The 25,155-nt window shown below is 42.3% G+C and overlaps 1 protein-coding gene across 4 annotated transcripts in view; it reads left to right on the top strand.

The window, feature by feature from the left end:
- KIDINS220 (kinase D interacting substrate 220) overlaps positions 1 to 25,155 on the top strand; it is an 82,796-nt gene that overhangs the window by 20,500 nt on the left and 37,141 nt on the right. For all 4 annotated transcript variants that reach the window (XR_011854340.1, XM_072143536.1, XM_072143535.1 and 1 more), the window contains exons 10-22: positions 64 to 162; positions 755 to 853; positions 938 to 1,115; positions 1,214 to 1,378; positions 1,462 to 1,641; positions 2,511 to 2,676; positions 2,811 to 2,962; positions 3,265 to 3,554; positions 4,520 to 4,660; positions 6,229 to 6,472; positions 8,331 to 8,419; positions 10,073 to 10,217; positions 10,631 to 10,793. Coding sequence is in view for 3 of the 4 variants with exons in the window: in XM_072143536.1 (XP_071999637.1) it covers positions 64 to 162; positions 755 to 853; positions 938 to 1,115; positions 1,214 to 1,378; positions 1,462 to 1,641; positions 2,511 to 2,676; positions 2,811 to 2,962; positions 3,265 to 3,554; positions 4,520 to 4,660; positions 6,229 to 6,472; positions 8,331 to 8,419; positions 10,073 to 10,217; positions 10,631 to 10,793 (2,111 nt within the window). In the remaining variant the exon portion in view is untranslated. The remainder of the gene's footprint in view (positions 1 to 63; positions 163 to 754; positions 854 to 937; positions 1,116 to 1,213; positions 1,379 to 1,461; positions 1,642 to 2,510; positions 2,677 to 2,810; positions 2,963 to 3,264; positions 3,555 to 4,519; positions 4,661 to 6,228; positions 6,473 to 8,330; positions 8,420 to 10,072; positions 10,218 to 10,630; positions 10,794 to 25,155) is intronic.

Here is a 25,155-nt window from a genome sequence, read left to right as displayed (position 1 = left end):
CTATTGTAATTTACAGCTATATCATTAGTTTACATTCTAATGTTATATTCTTATGGCTGACAGGATAACAAGACTGCGCTGTACTGGGCTGTGGAGAAGGGGAATGCGACTATGGTGCGAGACATCCTGCAGTGTAACCCAGACACCGAATTCTGCACTAAGGTAATGGATAACTTGCAGAGTTGGACAACCCTTTTTACGTGATCTTGTATTCTCAGGAGAACTTTGCCCTCTATATTCCCTCAATTAATGGAGTTTTCCCACCGACTTGCTGATTGGTGGGGGTCTCAGTGATGAGACCCTACCCCGTCGCACCCCCTGAGCGCTGTACTTGGCAATCTCTGTCAACTCAATAGAGATGAATGGGGCAGTCTGCGCATGTGCAGCTGAGTGCTTCGGTCATATTGTGGTGTGACGGGAGTACATTGAACCCCCGTTCTCATGATTTGGGGGGTCTCATTACTGAGACCCCCACTGATCAGCAAGTCTGGCCCTATCCTGTAGGAAAACCCCTTTAAGTGAACCTTTCAGGTTATATCTGCTGCCTGATCTGAGAGGAGGAGAAGCTGAGACTTTTCTGTATCACATAGTATATGAGCAATGAGCCTTGGTTTCAGTGATGTCTATTAGAAGAGTCAGGATCCATAAGTATGCCACGTCCTGAATGCTCCTCTACGTGGCAGGACATAGTGGGATCCTAAAGGTGAATACTGTCTTGTTCTTGAATAACATAGAGTAACATATTTGCTTTCAGGATGGAGAAACTCCATTGATCAAGGCGACTAAGATGAGGAATATAGAAGTGGTGGAGCTGCTGCTTGATAAAGGAGCCAAGGTTTCTGCAGTAGACAAGGTAAGAGAATTGTTAGACCACTAGGAACCGTTATGAAAAATGATCTTTCTTTACCGCATTCTGTTGTACTGTGGACCTTTTCAGAAAGGAGACACTCCTCTTCACATCGCCATCAGAGGCCGAAGCCGTAAACTGGCAGAACTGCTCCTGAGGAACCCGAAAGATGGCCGCTTACTGTACAGACCCAACAAAGCCGGGGAGACCCCATACAACATAGACTGCAGCCACCAGAAGAGTATTCTCACCCAGATATTTGGTGCCAGTAAGTGCTTATACCAGGCCCCGTGCTTTGCTTTTAGGTTCTTTCTGTAATGTAAATGTTTTATGTTGTTAATATTCCTTCTCTGCTGTCTCTTGCAGGACATCTTTCTCCCACAGAGTCTGATGGAGATATGCTGGGCTATGACTTGTACAGTAGTGCCCTGGCTGATATACTCAGCGAGCCCACCATGCAGCCCCCCATCTGCGTTGGACTCTATGCTCAGTGGGGGAGCGGGAAGTCATTTTTGCTGAAGAAGCTTGAAGGTAATAGGCAGTGATTTTATGTTGCACTTGCAGTTTGGTATTATGTTCTCCTTTTGAATGCCTGTTCATCTCTCCTGCTGTAGATGAGATGAAGACCTTCGCCGGGCAGCAGATTGAGCCGCTCTTGCAGTTCTCCTGGCTTATAGTGTTCCTGGTTGTGATCATGTGCACCATTGTCGGTCTTCTTCTCGGATTCACTGTCAACTTCAAACTGGGGTTATCTGTGGCTCTCAGCCTACTGGCCCTCCTCTACATATTTTTCAGTAAGTTAAGCTTATGGGGAGAAGGGAAACGCATTACAGTGATATAAGAGGAGACATTGAATCTATAAGACGATTAAATTAGAAAGGAACCCATTGGGCGGAACAATTGGGACTGTCAATCTCTGTGCTTGGGTGGGGAAATTGGGACTGTCACTGCCAATCACTGTGTGTGGGCGGGGTTACGGGACTCTCACTTCCAATCACTGTGCGTGGGCAGAGTAATTGGGGCTTTCAGCTTGTAGGTGTAGTTTTCTTAGTTCAACAGGTGAAAGACATTTGTTTCCCCTTCAAAATGAAATTTGCGTATTCAATTCATGTCTTTCACCTGTTAAATTAACAAACCACTTAAAAACTGATTACAATGCCATTGTAACTGCAACGTGTGACTGCAGCCTGAGGGTGCTGTCACACGTCGCGTTTACTGCATGCGTTTAGAAAACCGCATTGGAGTAGCTGAAGAGTGATTTACAAAATGCAAATGTTAGCGCTTGCGTTAACACAGTGTTAGCAAATGCATGTGTTAACAATGCATTAACGGTTGCGTTTTGTAAACACACGAGTTAACAGCTGTTTAATTAGGCAAATAACTTTTCAGCTATTGCAATGCGTTTTTAAACACATGTGTTAAATGCGACGTGTGACCGCACCCTCAGGGTCCATATAGAAGTCATTCATTTATATGAGGGAATCCAGCTGGATTTAATCTTTACACTTCTATTAAAATTTAAATATTGATTCATAAGGAGATTTATTTGGAAATTCGGTGGTAGGAATATTTGGGAAACGACAGTCAGCATAGCTGGTTTACTAATAGCAAAATGGACTGTGAGTGACATGGAATGAATAGATCCTTGTTTTTCCCTTTACAGCCTTGGTGTATTTTGGTGGACGGCAGGAAGGAGAGAATTGGAACTGGACCTGGGTGCTGAGCACTCGGCTGGCCCGACATATCGGATACCTGGAATTGCTATTGAAACTGATGTTTGTGAATCCTCCTGAGCTGCCAGAGCAGACCACTAAGGCACTCCCAGTAAGGTAATAAGAGAAGAAAAAATTTTCATGAGTTTTGTTTTACAAAATTTGTTTCATGGTGAAATTTACCATTAATAAATGTATTGGACTATACATCTATACTATATGAATTATGTTTTTTCATTTGTGCCATTCAGGTTCCTGTTCACAGACTACAATAGATTATCCAGTGTTGGGGGAGAGACCTCCATGGCTGAAATGATCGCCACGCTGTCAGACGCTTGCGAGAGAGAGTTTGGTTTTCTGGCAACTCGACTTTTCAGGGTTTTCAAAACTGAAGAAACACAAGGTACATTGTCACTGTATATAAGTGCTATAGTGTACTGTATATGTATACTATAATACCGCTATACGGTAACATGGCTTTATTGTGTGGTTCTGGCGTACTCTATGTTTATATCGCCATGCCCTGCTCAGGAGATGAGATAATGTAACTCATGCAGAGGTCATGGCACATCTACCAAAACTGAAGACTTTTAGTTGTATCCCAACCCCCTGTCCATACCCTAAGTTGGGGCATGTTGACGGAGTACCCTAAAGATGGCACCATTTGGTGGCGAGGCCTACAACCTTTTTTTTCTTACACTTCAGGTAAGAAGAAATGGAAGAAGACCTGCTGCCTCCCGTCATTCATCATCTTCCTCGTCATCATGGCCTGTATCTTCGCCGGAGTGATCTTGCTCGCCATCTTCAAAGTGAATCCGGAGAATATGACGGTGAACGCTATCCTCATCGCTGTGGCCTGTGTGGTGGGCCTGGTGTTAATCCTGAACTGTCTGACGTGGTGGCAGGTGATGGATTCCATACTGAACTCCCAGAGGAAGCGTCTGCATAGTGCGGCCTCCAGATTACACAGGTTGAAGAGTGAGGGCTTCATGAAGGTAATTTTTTATCTGGGGTCTGACAGATGATATATTTTATTATAAAAACACAATCATCTCCTAAAAATAGTTGTGCTTTAAGAGGTGCTTAATTGACCATCGTAGGGTCTGGCTTTAGAAGCTTTCAGCAGGGTCAGGAGGGGTAGCAGCAAACACTGCTGTGCACTGGGCAGTGACCATGCTTGGCTACTGCAGCTTGAATGGGAGCTGAGCAACAATCCACCAGCCACATTGTTAATATTCCCTTAAATCATTGTGGGACTGGTGTTGACAGTCCCCTATACACCAAATAATTACCTATACTAAGGAAAGCCTAGTATAGGTAATTCCTGGGAGCCCCTGAATTCTACCATCAAAATGATAATCCCGGGACACTTACCGTATATACTTGTGTATAAGCTGAGTTTTTCAGCACATAAAAAGGGCTGAAAAACCTAACCTTGGCTTATACACGCGTCAATATAAAAAATAAACTTGTATACTCACCATCCGGGGGCCCCGATGCTCAGTGCGGCTCCTCTTCTGTCATCCCCCCGGCTCCTCTTCTGTCTTCGGTCTTCTGTAACAGCCGGCAGAGACGCTGCCTTCTTTAAGCACCCTAGATGACATTACCCTGGTTACATGACATGATTTTCTGAATAGTAAGGAGGCATAAGGCATGGGGAGGGAAACTTTTTTTTTTTTAGCTAAAAGAAGTTAGTTAATAGGGCTCTATGGGAAGCTGTCACTAGCTGTAAAAGGACCCGTTCCTTTTAAGGTCTCGACAGAGTGCATCTACCATTTGTAACCATGTTCCGTGCACCACTCCACTTGAGAGTTATTTCACAGCATTTATACACCAATCGCCCTAGGGTGACTAATTTTAAAACTTTTATGTAATTCCAATTGTAAAATAAACTGAGACTCTGTGATAAAAAATTACATAAACGTCCTCAGAGTGTGATCATTTCCCACTTTTGTCGCAGGTTTTAAAGCAGGAAGTGGAACTGATGGCGAAAATGGCAAAGACCATAGACAGCTTCACACAGAACCAGACACGCTTGGTGGTGATCATTGACGGCCTGGACGCCTGTGAGCAGGACAAGGTCCTCCATATGCTGGACACAGTGAGTATTACACTAGTAGTGTATATAGCAGTCACTGTAAGGATTGGACTGCACATTACTTCTGGTGTTCTGTGGGACAGATCTGTTCTTTTTTATTATATTCTCCTTTATCCAATAAGTAGACTCCAAGTAATTTGTCAAGAGATTGCACCAAGTTTGCATGTTATCCTCTATTCTGTGGATAGGGGATGAGAATCTGATTGGGGTCCTAATGCTGGGAGCACCACCCTTAGCAATCTGGTGAATGGAGGTCCCTTTCTCACTAATTGATGAAGAGGCTGATTTTACATGTGTCCTGTTGCTTCATTCAATATCATAGGAGTGTTGGAAGTTGACGAGCACAGCGCTCAGGTATCTTTGGAGCTCCTATTCACTGTAAGATTGCTGGAGATGGTTCCTGTGCCTGGCAACTTCCAAAACTCCTTTTATATTCAATGGAACAGCAAGACACATACTTGACCTGTCGCTCCGTCAATTACCTTATATACTCGAGTATAAGTCGACCCGAGTATAAGCTGAGGTCCATAATTTTGCAACAAATAAATGGGAAAAATTATTGACTCGAGTATAAGCCTAGGGTGGGAAATGCATTGGTCGCAGCCTCCCCCAATAATGAAATTCCTCATACTTTCGTATAAACCAGGTTGTGTGTTTTCATCACATTTTTTTTGTGGTGAAAAACTCTGCTTATATCCAAGTATATATGGAAGTTACAATAGGACCCCTCGTTCTCCTGATGGCTTGGGGGCATGTTCTCCAGATTGGTGAGGGATCCCATCAGTCGATCCCTCACAGATCACCTTGTTATCCTCTATCCTGTGGATAAATCTGGCTCAGTATACACCTAATCTCCATATGTCAGGAAATGACACATAAAATAGAGGAAAATCTGAGTAACAAATGATTCCCCATTGTCTGTTAATTACTGATTGTGATATCCAGTTTGTCACTAGGGCCGGATACAATTTTATGACCGTAATTAACAACATTGGATGTTCTGCAAACTGTCCACATGACTATTAATTCTATGATGATGGCCGAGCCTTGGGGATTTTACAAGCGTTTTTTTTGTGAATTTTTGCCCAGAGGGCCGTCATATAGAGTGACAGAGCGCCCTGTGACTATCCCAGCACAGACATAAGATCTCGCCCCATTGACCTGGATATTTCCCATGGATCACTGCAGACACTGACCTTTCAGGAGATGTCATTGTGCCACAGGGCCACCTGCTGGAGGATACAAAAAGTGCAACTAAAATATAAATGTATTCCCGTCACAGCTTGTTTTATTTTGTGTGATTTATGCAAATTGCTGTCATTAGTAAAATGACTCATTAATGAAGAAATAAGACGAGTTGTGCCGTTCATCTTTGTGTCGGTCTGACAATAAACGTAGGACATGTAATTTTCTTATTAACCCATCATAATGTGTTTACTGAAATCCAGGGGAGAACAGATTATTTTTGTCCTTTTATTATTACGTCTTCAGACACATTGTCACACAGAAGAATATTAATCAGCAGTGGGTTGATAATTTATTTTCTCTTTTTATTTCTTTTTTTTTTTTAGGTGCGGATCTTGTTTTCTAAGGGCCCATTTATCGCCATCTTTGCCAGTGACCCTCATATTATCATCAAAGCCATTAACCAGAATCTTAATAGCGTCCTGAGAGATTCTAACATTAACGGGCACGATTACATGCGCAATATAGTGCACCTTCCAGTGTTCCTGAACAGCCGCGGACTGAGCAGTGCCAAAAAGATGTGTGTGTCGGCGACTACTAATGGCGATCTGCCAGGGGTGGACAACGCAGGTGGGTGAAGGTTATGTGCAGAAAGCAGACCATAACTGTTTCCTACAGTAAATCAGTATTGTTATACATCTTATATTCTATCTTTATATTTTACTGCCTGGAAGCATCCTAGCCATAACTTTCCATGGCTCTGCACAGTGTTCGGCTTTAAATATGGCTGACACACAATCCGTATTTCACAGACTGAATGCACTTGTGTGAAGCCAGCCGTAGCTTATAACTACCCAGTTATCAGACCTATTCGTAGGAGTAATAACAGAGGAAACACAAGTCAATAGGGGGATTGCCCCTACAAATACCACTTTTGTTTCTATAGCACTTAGAACCTTGATATTGGTGTTGTATGGTCGCAGCTCACATTTCCAACTATGCCTATAATTTGGTATCTCAAGGACCATAAATGACATAATAATTGAATAAATAATAATTACCAAATTAAACTTTATTACAACAGACTCCGTCAGCAGGACCTAAAAGCAATTGATAATGCACAAACAGTGGTGAAAGTCATGGTCCAAAATGATATATTGTATAATTACAACAATATCCACAATGTCTACAAGTATTAAAGGTACATTATAGTATCACAATCCCAGCACAGCGGCTACCTAAAAACACAGCCAGTATTCAACAAAGAAGGTAGACGGAGCAGAACACTACCCCAGCACCCGATGTTTTCAACTATGGGGCACATTTACCAAGGGCTTTGTGCTGCACTTTAGTCGGACTGTGCACGTTCTTCATGGCTAAAACCGCTTGCACAGGTATTTCAGAAATGTTAGCGCTGCTATTGTGTCGCACGTGACTCCTTTATGGTGCAGCTGCGCTGGCCTCCATACTACACATATTAGGGGGCATGCTGTCGGTCGGTCCCACTGATTTGGGCCAAGCGCCATATTTAACTTGCAAATTGTGTCTCACTATGTTAAAGGTGCACCACAAAAAAGATGGTGAACTATGACAGACCAGTGCAGGGATGCGTCAGATTCATGATTCTGACGCACAATCTTAGTGAATCAATTACACCAAGCATAATATACGATCAATTCACTTTTGGTGGGCTCTTAGATCAGGACTGTGGTTCTGTGATCTACAGAACCAGAGATACAGACCGTTAAAGATAAGCTGAAAAACATAATTGTAAGTCCCTTTAGAACCAAAGATGGGGGCATCTGAAGTGACATACCCAGTCTTAACTTTAAAAGTGACTCATCTCAGGCAAAAAGTTACCCTTCTTCTCATTTGCATATAATGTTTAAGATTTTAAATAGGTAATGGGGCAAGATTTTACAAGAGGGAGTTCTAGAAAAGACTTTTCATGCCCTACCTGAGGGGGCAAGTAGATCAATGGGGTAAAGTCTGGTAAGTCTCATTAATGTACCATTCATTTTTACAAACATTTGGCTTGTTTCAGGGTTGGTTTGTGGAGGTAAAGTGCTGAGAACATAAGGGGTGGTAACTTTGTGCCCCTTATTTCGTACGCCCTGGACAGGTATTGGACAGACTTGTAGAACGCCAATTGACTGTCAGAGTAGAGGTGATCGGTGATGTAAGGATACAATGCTCCAGTGATGGGGTGGTCTCAATGCATCGGGATTAGTTTTGGGTATTATGTACCCTCCATCCTGTAACCTCCACTTCCTCCCGCAGATGGCTGATACGTAGCGCAGAATACTTGGCTCTCGCTCCGTACTTTTTATAGATTTTCCGAAGCGATTGTAATTAGCAGTTGCGCATATGGCATGATCCTTGTTTGCAACAAACGTGCGTCCTTAGAAGATGCAGACGAGCGCGTGCTGACGCTTTCTACAAGAACGCGATTGTGACTTCTGTGTGTTGCATCTTGTTCCCTCCACAGGAGGCCACGAAGACGCGGATCGTCGAGTCTCTCAGCACAGTCTCGCAGAGACCTCCAAACTTGGCAGCAAAACAGCCTTGAACAGACGGGTAAGAGATAAATAGTTGGAATACGGCGTATGTAGTGATGGGGGTTAATCTAAAATAGAACAAACTTGACAGTACGGCAGATAAGAAGAAGAAGACGTCTGTCTCGCCCGTGTTCCTGCAGATTTGCAGAGTGCCTCGTCTTGTGATGCGCCTCACAATGATCAGTTTGCTCTCCAGATTTGAGGAATGTGACGAGTAACAAACGTTCGGCTGTAGTCCTCTTCTCCTACTCTCCACACACTGTGTACATTATAACAAGCCTTTTATATGTCATGTAAGGTAAGTATAGAGATCTATCATCTCGTAACCACAGAGCTCCAGCAGATTGACAGATAATGGGAGCAGATTTCTCTGTGTATGGCGTTTCTGTGGCTGTAAAGAGAAGGAAAAACCACAAAAGGCAATAAATGGACAAAGAGTTTCTGTTGTCTGAAGGGTCTTCTATGTGAGTGGTTAAAATTGCACATACAGAAATCAAAAGCCATCATGATAAACCAGGCACACTATGCAAAGATCCAGGCACTGTGACTGCAGTAATCTTCTAATATTTGTAATCCATGGCCTCCTTCCTTCTAAAATCAACTTGTAAAATTATGACCCTAAAGGGCTCTGTGGGGTGTTGCCAGTGTCCCTCCGTGCTGTAGCTTCTCCCCCCTAATCCCTCAGCACTTCCACCTCCCTCCACCTGCTGTAGTCTCACAGAGTTGGAGGAGGGAAATGCTCCTCCACAGAGTAACATGAAGATGCAGCAGGGAGGGGCTCTGGTAACGCCCCCAGAGCCCTCCTTGCTCATTAGCATAATGTTAAAAGTTGATTTTTAGAAGGAAGGAGGCCATGGATAACAAATTTAAGAAGATTACCACAGTCACGGTGCCTGGATCTTTGAGTAAGTGTCCCTGGGTTATCATGAAGGATTTTGAAGGTAGATGTCCTTTAACATAACTGGATCTTGCTGATACGTACTTAGGAAGTTGCAGATTTAGGAAATTGACCCTGTGCCTAAACTTGTAACTTAAATCTCATATGTTATACCAGAAAATGGCGTAAAACATATATTTCCCCAAAATCTATATAATGTATGGATGGATATGCAAAAAGAAGGGCGTGATAAGGATCTACAGGGACTGGAAAGTAAACTCAAATGAAGATGGCAGAGGTGAATCAGACTTGACCTTGAAAAGCAGACCCTTATTTTTTTAGTAGGGGCACTAGTCTGAGGCTGCGATGACAGATTGTGGTAGAATTGTATTAACAACTGCGCATTTCAGTAGAACAAGTGATTAAAATAAACTTTTGCAGTACATCATATTGAAGTAAAGTGCTTCTTTCTCCACTTTCTTTTGCTCTTATTATCCTTTTTTAGTCTCTGCAGCTTCTTCTGAACTCTGTTTCTAGCAAGAAGGACAGAAGCTGACTGAGGTGTCAGAATAGATAGCAGCTCTATGGAGAGGGGAGGGGGAGCAGTGAGTCACAGCAGCTAGGTCTCCAGGGGCCTGCTGGTAGAAAATAATGAATACACGTTACACAATGAAGGAACGGGGGTTATGTATCATATTCACAACCCTGACTGATTTATGCAGTGTTTGTTGAATAGCGATGCACATTTATAACGCCAGATATTGTGTTCTCATACTTGTATTTTGTCCTCTCCAGGATACATATAGAAGACGTCAGATGCAGCGCACAATCACCCGTCAGATGTCGTTTGATCTGACTAAGCTGCTGGTGACAGAGGACTGGTTCAGTGACATCAGTCCTCAGACTATGAGGAGACTGCTGAACATCGTATCAGTAACAGGTAACAATGAACATACCAGCAATTAACTTAATTGTCCTATATGTAAGTGAGTGCTGTAATCAGTTCTTCATTGATCGTTTAAGGCTCAGTTCACATCCGGGTTTTGGCTTTCCGTTACACTTTCTATTTTAGGATACTAAGTATGAAGGTCTTCCATTACCTTCCGATACGCATCCACTATTTGTAGTGAAACATATAAATACAGGCTGCAGCGCCATTTTTTCCCCTCTATTAAATACTGTAAAGGAACCTGAACGCTGGTGTGAACTTTGCCTTAGTTGGAGCCATCATGTGATGGTTTCTTTTAAGCTAAACTGTCTGGAGTCTCAGGTAGTCCGAGACACGCCTCCTCTTCTGTAATTGGCTCCGGCTGTCGCTATTCTCTTTCATTACTTTTTTTTTTTTCTTCATAGGGCGGTTACTAAGAGCCAACCAGATCACTTTCAATTGGGATCGACTAGCTTCTTGGATCAACCTGACAGAGCAGTGGCCATATAGAACATCATGGCTGATCCTATACCTGGAGGAGACGGAGACCATTCATGATCAGACCACACTGAAGGCCATATACGAGAGGTGGGCTTATCTGTACTACTGCTAGTAAAGGGTTAATACCTTTTTAGATATAATTATGTGATAATCCATGATATATGATGACACCCATCCTGTTTATTCTGGATTATTGGAATTTTACTATATTTTTTGTAACCTTTAAGATTGGAGTGGAGCAAAGCAATTGGCGTCTGGTTGTAGCAGAGCCGCATCCGATACACGCCCGTCCTTTTGAGCATATAAATATCTCACAAGTAGATAAGGTGCATTTCACACAGGATTTATAAAGCATGTATGCATATGGCCATTTTGGATCTAAGTGAAGATGAAACATATCTTGCCGCAGTTGGTAAAGTTTCAATAAAAGTTTGAGGTTTTAATGTTTTTTGAGCTTCAGTTAGTGTAGGTTTCCAGCAGATGGCAGTGTTGTACAGATATGGGCTCTCCTGTAGTTGTACCATTCGGAGCTGATGTGTTGTACCTGCAATGACTTTCTGTGCGCCCGTCTGTAAGTGGGGCACTCACAATGCACAATGTGTACTTGAGTCTAATGAGAAGCTGACGGCATCACCCAAAGCATATGAATGAGGAGCAGCAAGAAGAATGTGACGCCACTTAAATCTCCCAAGTATCATATGTTGGCACTTGGTACGTCTTTATGGGTTGAGCCATAAAGTTCTTCACCAACTTTTCTCCTGCGTCATTACAGTAATCCCATCAGGTGTGAGATTGTTGCAAGACATAACCACCTTCTATCAGACTAGAGATGAGTGCAGCTGATGGTTGAGTTTGGTGGTCGGGTTCGGTCACCTGACCCGGACGTGTTGCTGGATTGGCATCCCCCTGGCCAATCATAGCCATGGCTAGTTGCTGGGAGTGGCAATTTGCCAAACTGGCTGTTTGCTCGCCAATCCGGCAATATGTCCGGGTGAGGACGCCGAATCCATCCATCGGCTTATTTATACATGAGAACCAATGCCCTAGGATGCTTGATGTGTCCCTGCCACAATCGCAACGTTGTGGATCTGATGAAGAGGGCAGTTTGCCCTCAAAACTCATCACCCTTTCTCTGAATAAACAATGGAACTCTACCCCCGTCTGATGGTCCTCTAATTGGAGACTATTGGTCTGAATTTTTTTGTCTGTCCCACTATACATATTTCAAGGTCGCACATTGATTTACAGGATCGCTACCATTGGTCATTTCTGGGGAAAAATGTAGATTTCCTTCAAGTTCTGGGCGCTAGAATCCATCATTATAAACCAGGGGCACTTGCTAATAGATCCAGGCACTGTGACTGTGCTTATCGTCTTCTATTTGTTATCCTTCTAAAATCAACTTGTATAATTATGCTAAGAAGTCAAAAAGGCTCTGGTGGTGGTACCAGAGCCACTCTGTGCTGCGGCTTCACAGGCTGTTACTGTCTCCCCTCCTCCTCTGCTCCCTCCCACTTCCTCCTCCCTCTGCCTGATGTAATCTTACAAAGCTAGAGTGGGGGGGGGGGGGGGGGGGGAGTTCTCCTGCACAGTGTCATAGCCTGTGAAGCTGCAGCACACAAGGGCTCTAGTATAGCCTTTCTGGCTCATTAGCATAATTTTAGATGGAATTTTAGGCCTTGGATAACACATATAATAAGATTTCTACAGTCATGGTGCCTGGATCTATGAGTAAGTGTCCCTGGTTTGTCATGGATTTTCATGGTAGGTTTCTTTTCACATTTTGGGTGTGTGTGTCACAATATAAAGTTTAATCTAGCTACAGGCTGGCGTTGAGTTGTGCTATAATGGCGCCATTTTCTAGTGCACATTCTTGCGAATTTGTTCTGTTGTGGGAGATCCCACCCCATTTTATTGTCAAAAATTACCTGCAGCTCATTTATGCCTGGAAACTATCTGAAATCCCTTGATACGTTTCACGTTCCCTCGCTGGATGGTCGCTGTGACTCCGCTGGCTCTTTGTTTTCTGTATTCTGTTGCTGGGGCTCCCTGGAATCTCAATATCCCCGTGAGTTACTTTAATGAGCGAATAAGAGCTTTAGCCGGGATTTTCTTGTGGATTTGGGGCCTGAGCGGCATTAGTGATATAAATATGAAGTCCCCGTCTGTGCAGGTCGGCTGTGCTCCTCCTCGCCTCTTGCCTGGAGCAGATGGGAAATGACCGCGTTTAAAGTGGATAGTAAAATCCTGCCGCAGCCGCTCTCGCCCCTGCCCTTCACTCTGCTTCCTTGTCCTGCAGGCCAAACACTCGGAAAATTTGTAATAGATTGCAGATATATGACATCTCATAACTCTAAACCTACATGAATGGATAAAGCGTGTGCCCGCAGGTCCCCCCGTATTACAGCGCAGGGCCGCACTTGATTTAGTAATGTCAGCACCACATTTACAAGCTCCATATTCTGCTACAGCACATAAACTATTGAAATTGGATTGTCCTTTTTTTATTTTTTGATCCCTGTTGGGTATATGATGCGGAAATGCACAATCCCTCGTATATCGTGAGTTGGGCTGCGGAGAGCAGGAGGTTGTAATAGATTGGCGCTGATACAAAGCTGCATAATGATAGTGTTAACCGGATTCATTTTACTAAATTTACTGTACATTTTGTGTATCTAAGCCCCCCACCGACACTCTGTGGCCCGATACAGCTCACTCCACACCACTCCATACCTACTGGAGGTGGCGTGGGGTTGGGGTTTTGCAAGTATATACGCCTTGATAAATCCCCCTTTTAACTGCAAGTTGCCCGCATTCACTGCTTTCCTTCAAACTTGGCGCTTTATCATTAGGCACCGCCCCTTTGACATTGCGGCCCGTGAATTGTGGCCGTTCACTTACAATGTTGGCTTTCTCTTGTAATCGTTCCGCACTAGTCATGCTTTGTTTCTTTCATTGTGCTGTCATGAACTTGAACCTTTAACATGCTACCTGAGGCCGGTAGAATTTGAGATTTTTAGATTTTATTTGTTTTTTGCCATTTTCACAGAGCATTTCACAGCCTTGAGTTGAATTTTCTGGGATGGTCACTTTTGGGAAGATTGTCATCTGTCTTAAATGTTTTCCACGTGTGAATAATCTTTCTCACTGTAGAAAATGGTGGATTTAAATTATTTGTAAATTGCATTCCCAGAATGATGAGCAGCGATGATTACTTTTTTTTTTGGATCATTGCTGACATTTTTTATCCTTTTGAATGTTATCTGAATGTTGCAAACGGCTTACTCTTCTTCTGTTATAGAGGAGGTCACACTTGCTGATGATCAAAGAGCAATGGAACATCTTCAAATACTTCAAAAATGTGTCATGTATTTCATATACAAATCGTGTTAGAACTAAAATGAGTGTTAAGTAGAGTCTTAGGAAATGATACTGGGTATGCAGAATCCTGTGGGTGATCATCACATGAGGCAGTGGACTTTTGCTTTTGGAGAATTTGGACTAGGTGATGGGCCAGGAATTATCCTTGTGATTGGTTATAAACATGTCCAAGCACAATAAACACAGCTTATAAATAGCACATGTTTGTCTTGCATATTTCTAAAAAACCCCAGTCCTGTGGTTGTCCCCAGCCTGTCCCTGTACCGCTGTCACTGGTCACTTAGTCTGAGGAATTCAAGTTTACTACAGCATCGTAGTTGCATCATAGAAACCACAAGGCCTGATGGAAATGTACAAAAATTGAAATATAGCTGAACTTATGGGAATTGTATACACAAGGACAGCAGCAATAGGGACAAAATGTACAAGAAGGTCAGCTTCACCGCCTCACGTAATCGTAGTGTCCTTCCCGAAATCTCCATTTATGATTGTTTTGTATTAAAGAAAAAAGTTATCTAGCATCTTTGTCTGTGAGGTGGCTTCTCCAAGGAATTTGGGGCAGATTTAGAATGGGGTTTTTGTATTAAAGATATATTTTGCTTTAGGATAGGTCCATCAGTATTAGATTCTTGGGGCTCGGACAACCGGTTGCCCCACAAATTATTTCAGCAGCCTCCAGTGCCAGAACTGGCACAGTCTGGAGCTGGCAGCGTGCCCCTTCCCAGGGTGTTAGGAAACCTACCACTTGAAGTGGCAGGTTTCAGAAGAAAACACCGAGCACCAGCTCAGGGTGAGCTGGTGCCGGTGCTTATTTTTGTTAGTGTTTTAAACCGCGGTATCGCGGTTTAAAACACTTTTTAAACTTTATAGCCGGCGCATGGAGGTACGCGCTCGGCGCTTACCATGCGCGCGGCTCTCCTTCACTTCCTATGTAGCCGCGCGCATGGTAAGCGCCGAGCGCGTACCTCCCTGCACCGGCTATACAGTTTAAAAAGTGTTTTAAACCGCGATACCGCGGTTTAAAACACTAACAAAAATAAGCACCGGCACCAGCTCACCCTGAGCTGGTGCTCGGTGTTTTCTTCTGAAACCTGCCACTTCAAGTGGTAGGTTTCCTTTAAGATCAATTCTGGTTCCTGCAGCCAGGTCCCCATTTACTTTAATGTGAGGTTTAGTAAGGATGGCTATCAACTTCTGTAACCCAGTAAAAACATAGGGACAGAAACTGCACCAAATTTTCCCACGTTGAACTTGGTCTTCATAGCTTCTTCCACCAATGTGACTATGATTGAGACATCTGTAGTGAGGGCTATTTCTGGAAATATCCTGGTCACTTTTTGTGAAACGTGCTAAGGCTATCACAAGATCGTTGGGGGACATATATACGGCAGCACGCATGTGGCCATATATATGTCACCCATAGGCCCGCAATGGGCACACGGAGGGGTACGGTGCAACACTGTACCATTCCGTACCCAGGGAAAAGATGGGGCATGTCCTATCTTTCCCCATATTACAGCGCCGTGTGCCATGTATCTCTATGGAGAGGGGAGGGGTCACCACACCTCCTCTCCAGCGCGGCGACCTTATGCCGCATACGTTAGTGTGAATGTAGCCCAACCTTGAGGCACTGTAGACCTACAATATTATTAAACTACCCATAGAGTGGATCCACTGAGTAATCTTCATGAACCAGTAGTGGCTATTGCTCCGGTGGACTAATGGCCGACCATAGCTGATCATTGATGTGAATGGACAAAATTGTATACCATTTTCCTCCAGATTTTTAAATTTATGGTAAATTATAAAGTGACTGCAACTTTCAGACATAAAATCGTAAACTATTTTCCTCAGATTTTGTATTACTGGGAAATTAAAAAGTGACTACAACTTTCTGAGGTAAAATAGTATACCATTTTCCTCTGATGGTAATTTATTTGAAATGCTCAAGTACATTTAATTTTTTCTGAGGTAAAATCTTATACTATTTACCTCAAATGGTTGATTTCTGGGAAATTTTCAAGTGACTACAGTTTTTTGAGGTAAAATCAGTTTATCATCACTGCAGCTTCCCTCCTGACTGCTTCTAATGTAGACCAGACTAGAGTATCTCCCATGATTAAGCCACCACTATTGTGATGAAACACTCATTTACTTAAAATTCAAGTATTTTTATAACTATACCTGTGGCACCTAACATACTATGTCGGGAACTACTTTTTAAAATATGCTTGAAAAAGACCAAAATCCAACTTTATTATCCCCAGACTGGTAGGAATCCCCAAATGGGCCTTGGCTTATTCTAAAGTGAAGGGTGAATCTGCACAAGGTTCCTATGACAAGATGAGTGGAAGCGTCTACCCATGTTTTAGCCGCTGCCTGGTCATAAAGTGAAGTACAAGGACACCCTGTCTTTTGTGGGTGACTGGAGGACTGCGTAATGTTTGCCCTTTATGGATGGGTGCACCTGACCTTTTTTTTTTTTTTTTTACCTCAGAATTAGAGATAAACATGGCTATTCCCATCCAATTTTTCCACAAGGACCTCAAACAAAACAAAGCGTCCATTCTGTTTGATTTAATAGCGACGGATGGTTAATGCCTCCATTTTTAGTCGAGTACTTTGTAATGTGCGCAAATGGCCCAGCTGTAGGCCAGTACTTGTATAGTGGCGCCATTACCTGACTGTGTATGGTAGCCATTGAGAAGGTACAATCCTACGCCCATCCGCCTGTAGCGCATCCTCTTTAGGTGCAGGGAGGGCATGGACGGCTTGTATTTACAGCACGCTAATAGCAGCACGAGATAAATGATAACACGCTTATTTTATTATCAAGAAATTCAGATTTGGTAAAACAAATGGAAATTTTTTTTTTTTTTCGTTGCAAGTAGTAAAATTTATTTTTTCCATAAAAAGCCTCATTTGTTTTTATAGTAATTTGATGACACATCTGCTTGCTTTATTCAGCTGAAAAAGGGAAAACGTTACTTCTTGGTGTTTTGTGAAATTGCTTGGTTAAATTATTTTCGAAATCGTTCAACTTTTAACAAATGACATTTGATACCAACACTGGAAAGTAATTTCAGCTAATTAAGTAGATCCTTCTATAAACCATTGGAACATTAAGATGACAAACTGTTCATTCAGGATTATTTTAATTGGTACAATTATTGTAATTTTGATGCAATTATGTGTTGAGTTAAAAGCTTTTGTCTAAATCATTGGAAGTTTTTTTTTTTTTTGTTTCATACAGGATAAAAGAGTGATGTAAAAATGGATGTTATTGCATGTTTTTCTTTTCGGGACCACCGTTCACTAGATGATAACTAATATTATGAAATAATATTCCAGATATAGGTTTTGGATAACCCCATTCTTTTTTTATAATTATAATTTTTATTGATATTTCATATAAAAAAAAATAAATTGTACAGAATATTTCACTTGGTTTACATAGATAAAAGATATTCCATTAGGTTTACACTGATATATAGGCATGTTCCGATACAACAAGTAATTAGCATATAGTACAGGCGGTCCCCTACTTAAGGACACCCGACTTACAGACGACTCATAGTTAAAGACAGACCCCTCTGCCCACAGTGACCTCTGGTGAAGCTCTCTAAATGCTTTACTGTAGTCCCAGCCTGCAATGATCAGCTGTAAGGTGTCTGTAATGAATTTTTATTAATAATCCTTGGTCCAATTACAGCAAAAAATTTTGAAACTCCAATTGTCACTGAGGGCAAAAAATTTTTTGGTCTGGATCTACCATTATAAAATATACAGTTTCGACTTACATACAAACTCAACTTAAGTACAAACCTACGGACCCTATCTCGTATGTAACCCGGGGACTGCCTGTATGTACATATTCATTGTTAGTTTGATTGTTAATATTATGCTAAACTGTACCTTATTGGCCTATATTCATATCTCTTGGGCATGCCTTATATTCTACGTCTCACCCCAAGTGAAAAGAGAGACTAGACCAAGCAAAAAAAAACAAAGACCCCAGTATGCCGGGGGGGGGGGGGGGGGGGGTTGGAGGGAGAGGGGAAAAATAAATAAATTGGAAAATAGTAATAATAATTATGTTGTTAATATCCGTCATCCCAACTACAGTGTTACATATTCTTCAGCAGATATGTGAAGTCTTATCCCAATCCTGTAATTACAAGGCACATGAATGGCCTGACATTTGTACATTTATTGGTCTTTTCATAAATGGCTTTGTAAAAATGTAACAAACCCCAAAAAAAGAAAATAAAATCACTTAAAGTAAATCTTCCAGCAGGATCCTCTAAAACCAAAGATACAGTGTGCCCCCATCAGTGTGCAGTGTGCTAACATTAAGCTAATGACCCTGTGGGGCTCTGGGGGGCTCAGTATGGAGCCTGTCACCCAGCTCTCGGCAATTCTTGCGCATATGCTTTCGTCTCTGAAGTATGCAGTCACACTGAGCAGCTGCGCACTGCAGAGCAAACTGCGCATGTGCGGGAATTGCGGTTTCAGTGGCTGGGGATGAGTTGGGCAGTGAGCCGTATTAAGGGGCATAAGTAATTAGGAGACGATTTTGCTGGTAGTTTATTTTTTTTTTAATCCTCCATCCATGCAACATTCTGCATGCTGCATCACTTGAGCTGCAAAAAAAGATTTTGCCAGTGAATAAAAGATTCTAGCTCTGTACAAAACTTAAAGAGGACCCCTCACCAGAATTTTACCCCAACCAAAAATGTCAGCTGGTAAACAGTTACAAGTCCTCCCCACCTTAATTACAGCCGGTTTTCTAATATGCAAATTCGTTTACTTGACTCTACTATCAAGATATCACTGTTGGTTTCTCCCAGGCTGGCAGTGAACCACACCCCCTTATTTTGACTGACGGCTCTGTGCCTCTTCAAACTTTGGGCACCGCCCTGCCTCCTTGTATCAGATTGACAGGTCTCACTGCTAGGACATGCTGCTGTTTGGAACCAGTAATTAGGATCTGTCCGACAATATTCAACTACAGCCATATAAAGCTCTGTTTATTTATAGGAAACGTTGTATAAAATTTTTTACACAGTGCCTTAAATCAAATGCAATAGCCGTGGCCGGCATATGGAGTATTTGCCTTTCTCTTCCCATCAATCCTAGTCTCCGCATCTACCAAGAGGTGGTGAAGTCAATGATGGCTCACCTCTTCTGTAGAACATAATGGCCTCAGCCAGGAGAGTAATGGGCTGCATTTACCGACCCTGTGTCACTACCTACCTCTGTGTACAAACAGACTTGTGGTGACCAGAGACATGTATAAGGTGGTTTGGTTTTTTTTACACCATCCCTTGCTAAAAAAAAGAAATTTGGAACATATTTCCCACATGGAAACATGAGTAAGTCCTTAAATCTAAAACTCTGGTTCCTATTAATGCATTTATCCAATGTAGACAGAACAGTTCAGCAAGTTTTCTACATCACTTTATCAACCAGAACCTAAGCCCTTTCCCAAAATACATCATTTACTATGCCTGTGCAGACCTCTTTTAGACATTTTTACAGCCTGCATGCGGGAATATTGTGTGGTTTAAAGGAAACCTGTCACCAAGGACCTAATTTTCACTAAAGACAGATTACAGAAGCCCATCACAGCTGCAGTGCAAATCTGCCTTTCTGCTTTGGCTAAGCATTTGCATTACAATATAATTGTGTGTTATAACTTGCCTCGCACCCTGACAGAATCCCCTGTGTTGTACCAAGGGTTGGGCTTTGATTTGGATGCATTTCAGAAAACAACAGCTGCACAGCTCCTGTTCCTTCACAGAGCTCACAGTGTGGTGGGAGAGGGAGGAGCTGTACAGGAGCACAAAGCTGGGGGCTGAGAGCTGAGCAGTCTGCAGCACAGACAAGTCACAAGTTGTTGTTTTTTTTAAAAATGCATCCAAACCAATGCCCAACCCCTGGGACTACACAGATGATTCTTGTCTTTAGTTAAAATGAGGTCCCTGGTGACTTAAAGGTTCCCTTTAAGTTTTTCCTTCAATTATGAAAGTCCATGAAAATTTTGATCCATTTTTGTTTCAATTAAGTCAACAATGAGATGAGTAACGTTGGGTCACCTTTAATTTGTACATGTTTGTTACAGGGGTACTGTTGAAGTCTCCATGCTCCATGTCTTCATTAACTCTTCTCTTGGAGGGCTTACTTATAGCTTGTAACACAAGCCTAGATTTCTTCTTCCGGATTACAGCTAATTTTTGTTCCTTTTCTGCCCAAGTAGCAGTTAGACCTCCTCCACTAGTTGAATCTTCATGAAGAAATGGTCCCTAATGAAACTTAAACCCTGATGAGAGGTGAAAATTTTCACATAGCTTTATGCCCCTAGTCTTGTTTAAGGGTCAAACGGTGATTTGCACTAAAGACTACAGACTTTTGGGCATGTTTATGGGATTAAGAACGAGTGTGACATCATGTCAAGTGTCACTCATGTTGTTTAAAATTGTCTTTTTAAGTATTACTGAGGTGGTGGCCATCAGGTTACATAAGGCAACTCGGTAAAATCACTTAGCGTGCAATTTTCCAATCAGCCACGAGAGCGAGAACCTACTTTCTAAGAGTCGTATATGACCCTTCAATTTCTGTAAATGTTAACTCTGCAGAAAACACACTTGTTGGTCATACTTAGCCTTAATAAGGGTTACATTCTCTTCTCCGGCTAAAAATGTAAATGTTCTGCCAATTTGTGCATTGCTAAAAAGAGGCCTTCTTTCCCTCAAGCTGGCTGAAGTATCTGTGGTGTTTTCTGCACAGAAAGCTTTTCAGGGCCCCTTAGCCTAATAGTCTTTAGCATTTCGACAGCTGGTGAGCCCTTTTCACTGCGGCCTTTGTATCAGTAGAAATGCATCGAGTGGCAATCATTTTTGTCTAGATGACTCTATTTATCAAAATATAGCTTTCCTTTGTTGGCCCTTATTGAGATGAAACATGAATTCTTTATAATCCTCGATCCCAGGCATATGATGGCATCCTCGCTCTTCCTGTTTCTCATGCGAAATTATGCATCAACAACAAACACTCCTTGTACGTCTTCCAGACTTGCTTGTGGTTGACTTGAAGACGAGCTCGAGTGCGGCCACTGAACAGCGCTACAGTACACATCTTGTATCGTGTGAGGCTTCTGATACTATGGGTGTTAAGGCTCCATATTGCAAGACCAAGTTGAAGTATTTTTGTAGATTTTTGAAGTGCAATGGATTTGTTACAATAAGGGCTTTCAGAAATGACTCGACATGAAAAGTAAATAAATGTATCTCTAACTTTTTCCTAAATAACTTGATGGACTTTTCCTCCCATTCCTGTTGACCAAATACTGGTGGGTAGGTCAATGCTCCGACCATTGACTGAACAGGTCCAGTATATCAAGAAGGACCCAGAAGTAGCATAGGTAGCGGATTGGGGAGATCAGTGATTTTATTTTTAATTTAACAAAAAAATGATATTTTTACCCAATTTTAGGGGGAAAAATTTTGTACTGGACTGGCCCAATATTAAATGGGTTGTGTCCAATGACCTACCCGTGGTTTAGAGCATTGATATCAGGTCATAGGGGTCTTGATACTTTGGCCCCCAAAAATCTGCCGATTCTCATGCTGGATATGCAGGTGTCCAGCTCAGTTTAATGGCCGGCTCCGTAACTGAAGTTGAGTTTGACCAACTTCTTTGCTGTTTCTTATTACAGAAACAGGATGGAGCTCTAAGTCAGGAGTCTTTTAAAGACAGGTGGTTGTATAGTGATGGACACCATACCTGAATATTTACATCAAGAAATGTACACCGCTTTCATAAGAACAATATTATGATGTCCCAATGGGGGCCAGTGTAAGCCATGTGACTATCTCTACGAGATCAGAGAATGGTGTCCATTGGTGCCATAAAATGGTCATAACCCCAAATCCGATGTCTATGTATGGTTGATATTCCAATTTCACTTAAAAATTCCCTCATAAACATTTCATTTTTATAGAATTAGCAGTAACGCTACCAGGATATGTATTGCACACACCTTGTATTTGGTATAATAGGTGATAAACATCCAGTGGAAATCCCCGGGCTTCCCCTTATTGTATTGGCCTTTGAAAGATTAAGCCGACAAAAGTTATCACTAAAAACCTGCTCTGTGGTGTTATCACCTTGTTTCGATTGAGATACTTGGCCTGGAGATTCCCTGAATCTGGTTTGACTCGGCTTTGTATGGACTATACTAGACCTTTGTGCCCTTCGTGATTTCATGTCATTAACCTGTTTGTTGTGAACACAGCGAGGCCCAATTATTAACTATTTAATAAATGTAGATTTCTTGTTTTGGGAGCTTGTTGCTCTTTCGTGCGTAACAAGGCGATCAGTACGGGACCCTGTTGTTCACCCCCTCTGATCCTACTGTTATCAAGTGCTGTAAGATTGGATGTAGCACATCCATAAAGAAGATATGTATATGTTACTCTTGGCCGTCCTTGCGCACCCTTGCCCTCATTGTAGGCACTTCCAATCCTCTCTTATTTAAAATTACACTTCGGCATTGATGGGAATAGGAAAATCCTCTCAGTCCTATAGAGAATGAATGTAAAGTGTGGCCAACTTCTCCGTTCACTCACTCACTGTCATTGAAGACCACCAATGTTGAAGAAGTTATCCCCTATTCTGTGGAAACCCTTCTAAAGAAGACCTGTCACCTCTCCTGACATGTCTACTTTAGTAAGTAAACCTCTGCTGTTCCAATATCGACTCATCAGTCATCAGAACATCACCAAAGGGCTTGTTGTTAGTCAAGATGGTTATAATATCTCTTCCAAAAAGAGCCTACACCACCAATCCCGGGAGATGGGACGAATAGCACTATTCTTCCCATAAATTTGTGGCAACCATATTGGACCTGACAGACCCCATTAGCTGGATGAGCCTTGTCCACTGAGGCAAATTTGACAATGGAAAAGGGAACGTAATACTACCCAAGAGGGAACAAATGGGATGACCCTTGAGATATGCCCCTTAACTTCACAGACCAATCAATGGTGGGTTTTCTGTTTTTATTACCGTAAATATACTTTTGTTCCACCAGCCAATTGCTTCTGTTCTTGTTGGGATCCTGTCGATTTAGGTTTTGTTTTTCCACCACGGCACATAGATAAGTCTTCCATGTTGGGAAAGCTGGTGCTTTAAGGGAGTAATTAAAAGCGCGTGTTCCAGTAGTCAGAATATAAGATGCCAAGTCTGTCATTTAGAAGAGAGCAATTGAATGGGATTCTCCTGGTGAAAGGCTGTGAATTATTCCACGCTCCCTTATGACTCACTCGAAATGTTTATGGCAGATGGCAGGCAGCGCTTTTATGGTCGGACATGAAAGTAGTTCCTAGATGCTGCAGAACATTTCGGGTTTGGAACTTTCAGACCGGGATCATGGATTAGAACAAATCTGACTCTTGTGTGCTCAAAACAATTTCCGTTTTTCAAGTCATTAATGAAATTTCCTTTTCGGCTGAAATATCCACCACTTACCAAACCTACGACAAGAAAGCCGGTGTAGGTTGCAGATGTTGATCCTTGGTTGGTAATACACTTAAGGGCTCATTCACATGGCCATCTGCGGGGACGTACATGCGGCCACAAAATACATGTACGTCCCCATAGACGGCAATAGCGGCGCGGCGCAGATACGGTGCCACACATGTGTGGCACCGATCCGGCCCGCACACCGCAAAAAGATAGAGCATGCTCTATCTTTTGGCATGTGTGTGGCCGTGCGCCTCTATTCTCTATGGAGGGAGGAGGGGTCACCTCCTCCTCCTCTCCAGCACACGGCGGTAGCTTGATAACAAAGAATAAGGAACATTGTAACCAACATACCTGACCCTTCTTTCCTTTGACATTGGGGGAGACTCTAGACACACCACCATCATCAATAAATTGGCTGCTTCCACCAAATTTGTTTGGGTCAATTTTATATGAATGGCCTCCTAAGTTTTCCAAGTAGATCTAACTCCCTGGATCCTTCGATTAAAGAACAGGAAGACTTAGACAGAGTCATTTGTTTAACAGTTGTAGAAGAAATCCCTGCAACCGCACGTTTCAGTATCCAGCAGATCTCGTAGATCCTGTTAGGTTGAGGTGATCTGAGTAAGGTGTTCATTTTTGTTCTATATTTTCTGAACTATTGTCCTGCTATTACCCAAAGAATGCTACGTACTCGGAGACCATTGTACCAGAAGAATTGTCATTGACAATCAGTCCAAATTTTGTGGGTGAAATTTCGGGATTTTAGAGGTGAACCAATTAATACCTTCTCTATATTTTTGAATGCAATATTTCCTATATAAAATTTACCCAAAAGTCACTTTATGAGTAGGGTATATTTCAGAATGACCTAACAATTTTATGCTTTGGCTAGAACCTTACAAGGATTGACGATACCTACCCTCCCGTTTTACCAGATATCTGGCTTAGAGGGTTGGTCACTACTACAAGGTGTCACAGGAATACGTATGATACTTGCCAAGCGTTGAACATTCCATCTCTTCATTCCCCGTAGTCGTAGGCTAATGCGGTTGATGGGCCTCTTGACTTGACGCTACAGTGTTCTAGGAGATATTTACTCAAGCCTTGAGTACTGACATGTTCCTCAACATTTCTGGAATTTTTTTTTTTTTTTTAAATGTGATGGGCCTCAAAAACATCTAAAATCCTTCGTTTTATTGCGTTCTTCCACTGTACACGGAATTGGTTTAACAGAACTCGCTACATTTTCTGCTTTGCCTCGATATGTTTTTGTAAGCCTTTTCGTACATTGCCGCCAATTGTGGAAAGTAAGAACTCGGTCCACAATCTGCTCATTAATTCCTTGTGGCTCCAGATACTGATCTCTTCGTGCTTTGAGGCATGACTCTGGCATTGCGCTCTTCTTGCTGTCTTTGATTATCTATAAAAGCATTCCCACTCTGCAAATATTTCTCTTAATATATTCCAGTTCTGTCCTCCGATAGATTTCAGCAGTGTCTAGCTCGGAAGAAAATGTAATAAAGTTAATATTCATATGTGT

The sequence above is a fragment of the Engystomops pustulosus genome, chromosome 3 (genome assembly GCF_040894005.1).
Source record: "Engystomops pustulosus chromosome 3, aEngPut4.maternal, whole genome shotgun sequence".
NCBI classification, from domain to species: Eukaryota; Metazoa; Chordata; class Amphibia; order Anura; family Leptodactylidae; genus Engystomops; species Engystomops pustulosus.
The sequence above is the reverse complement of the archived record's forward strand: the minus strand, read 5'-3'. Positions and strand labels throughout refer to the sequence as shown.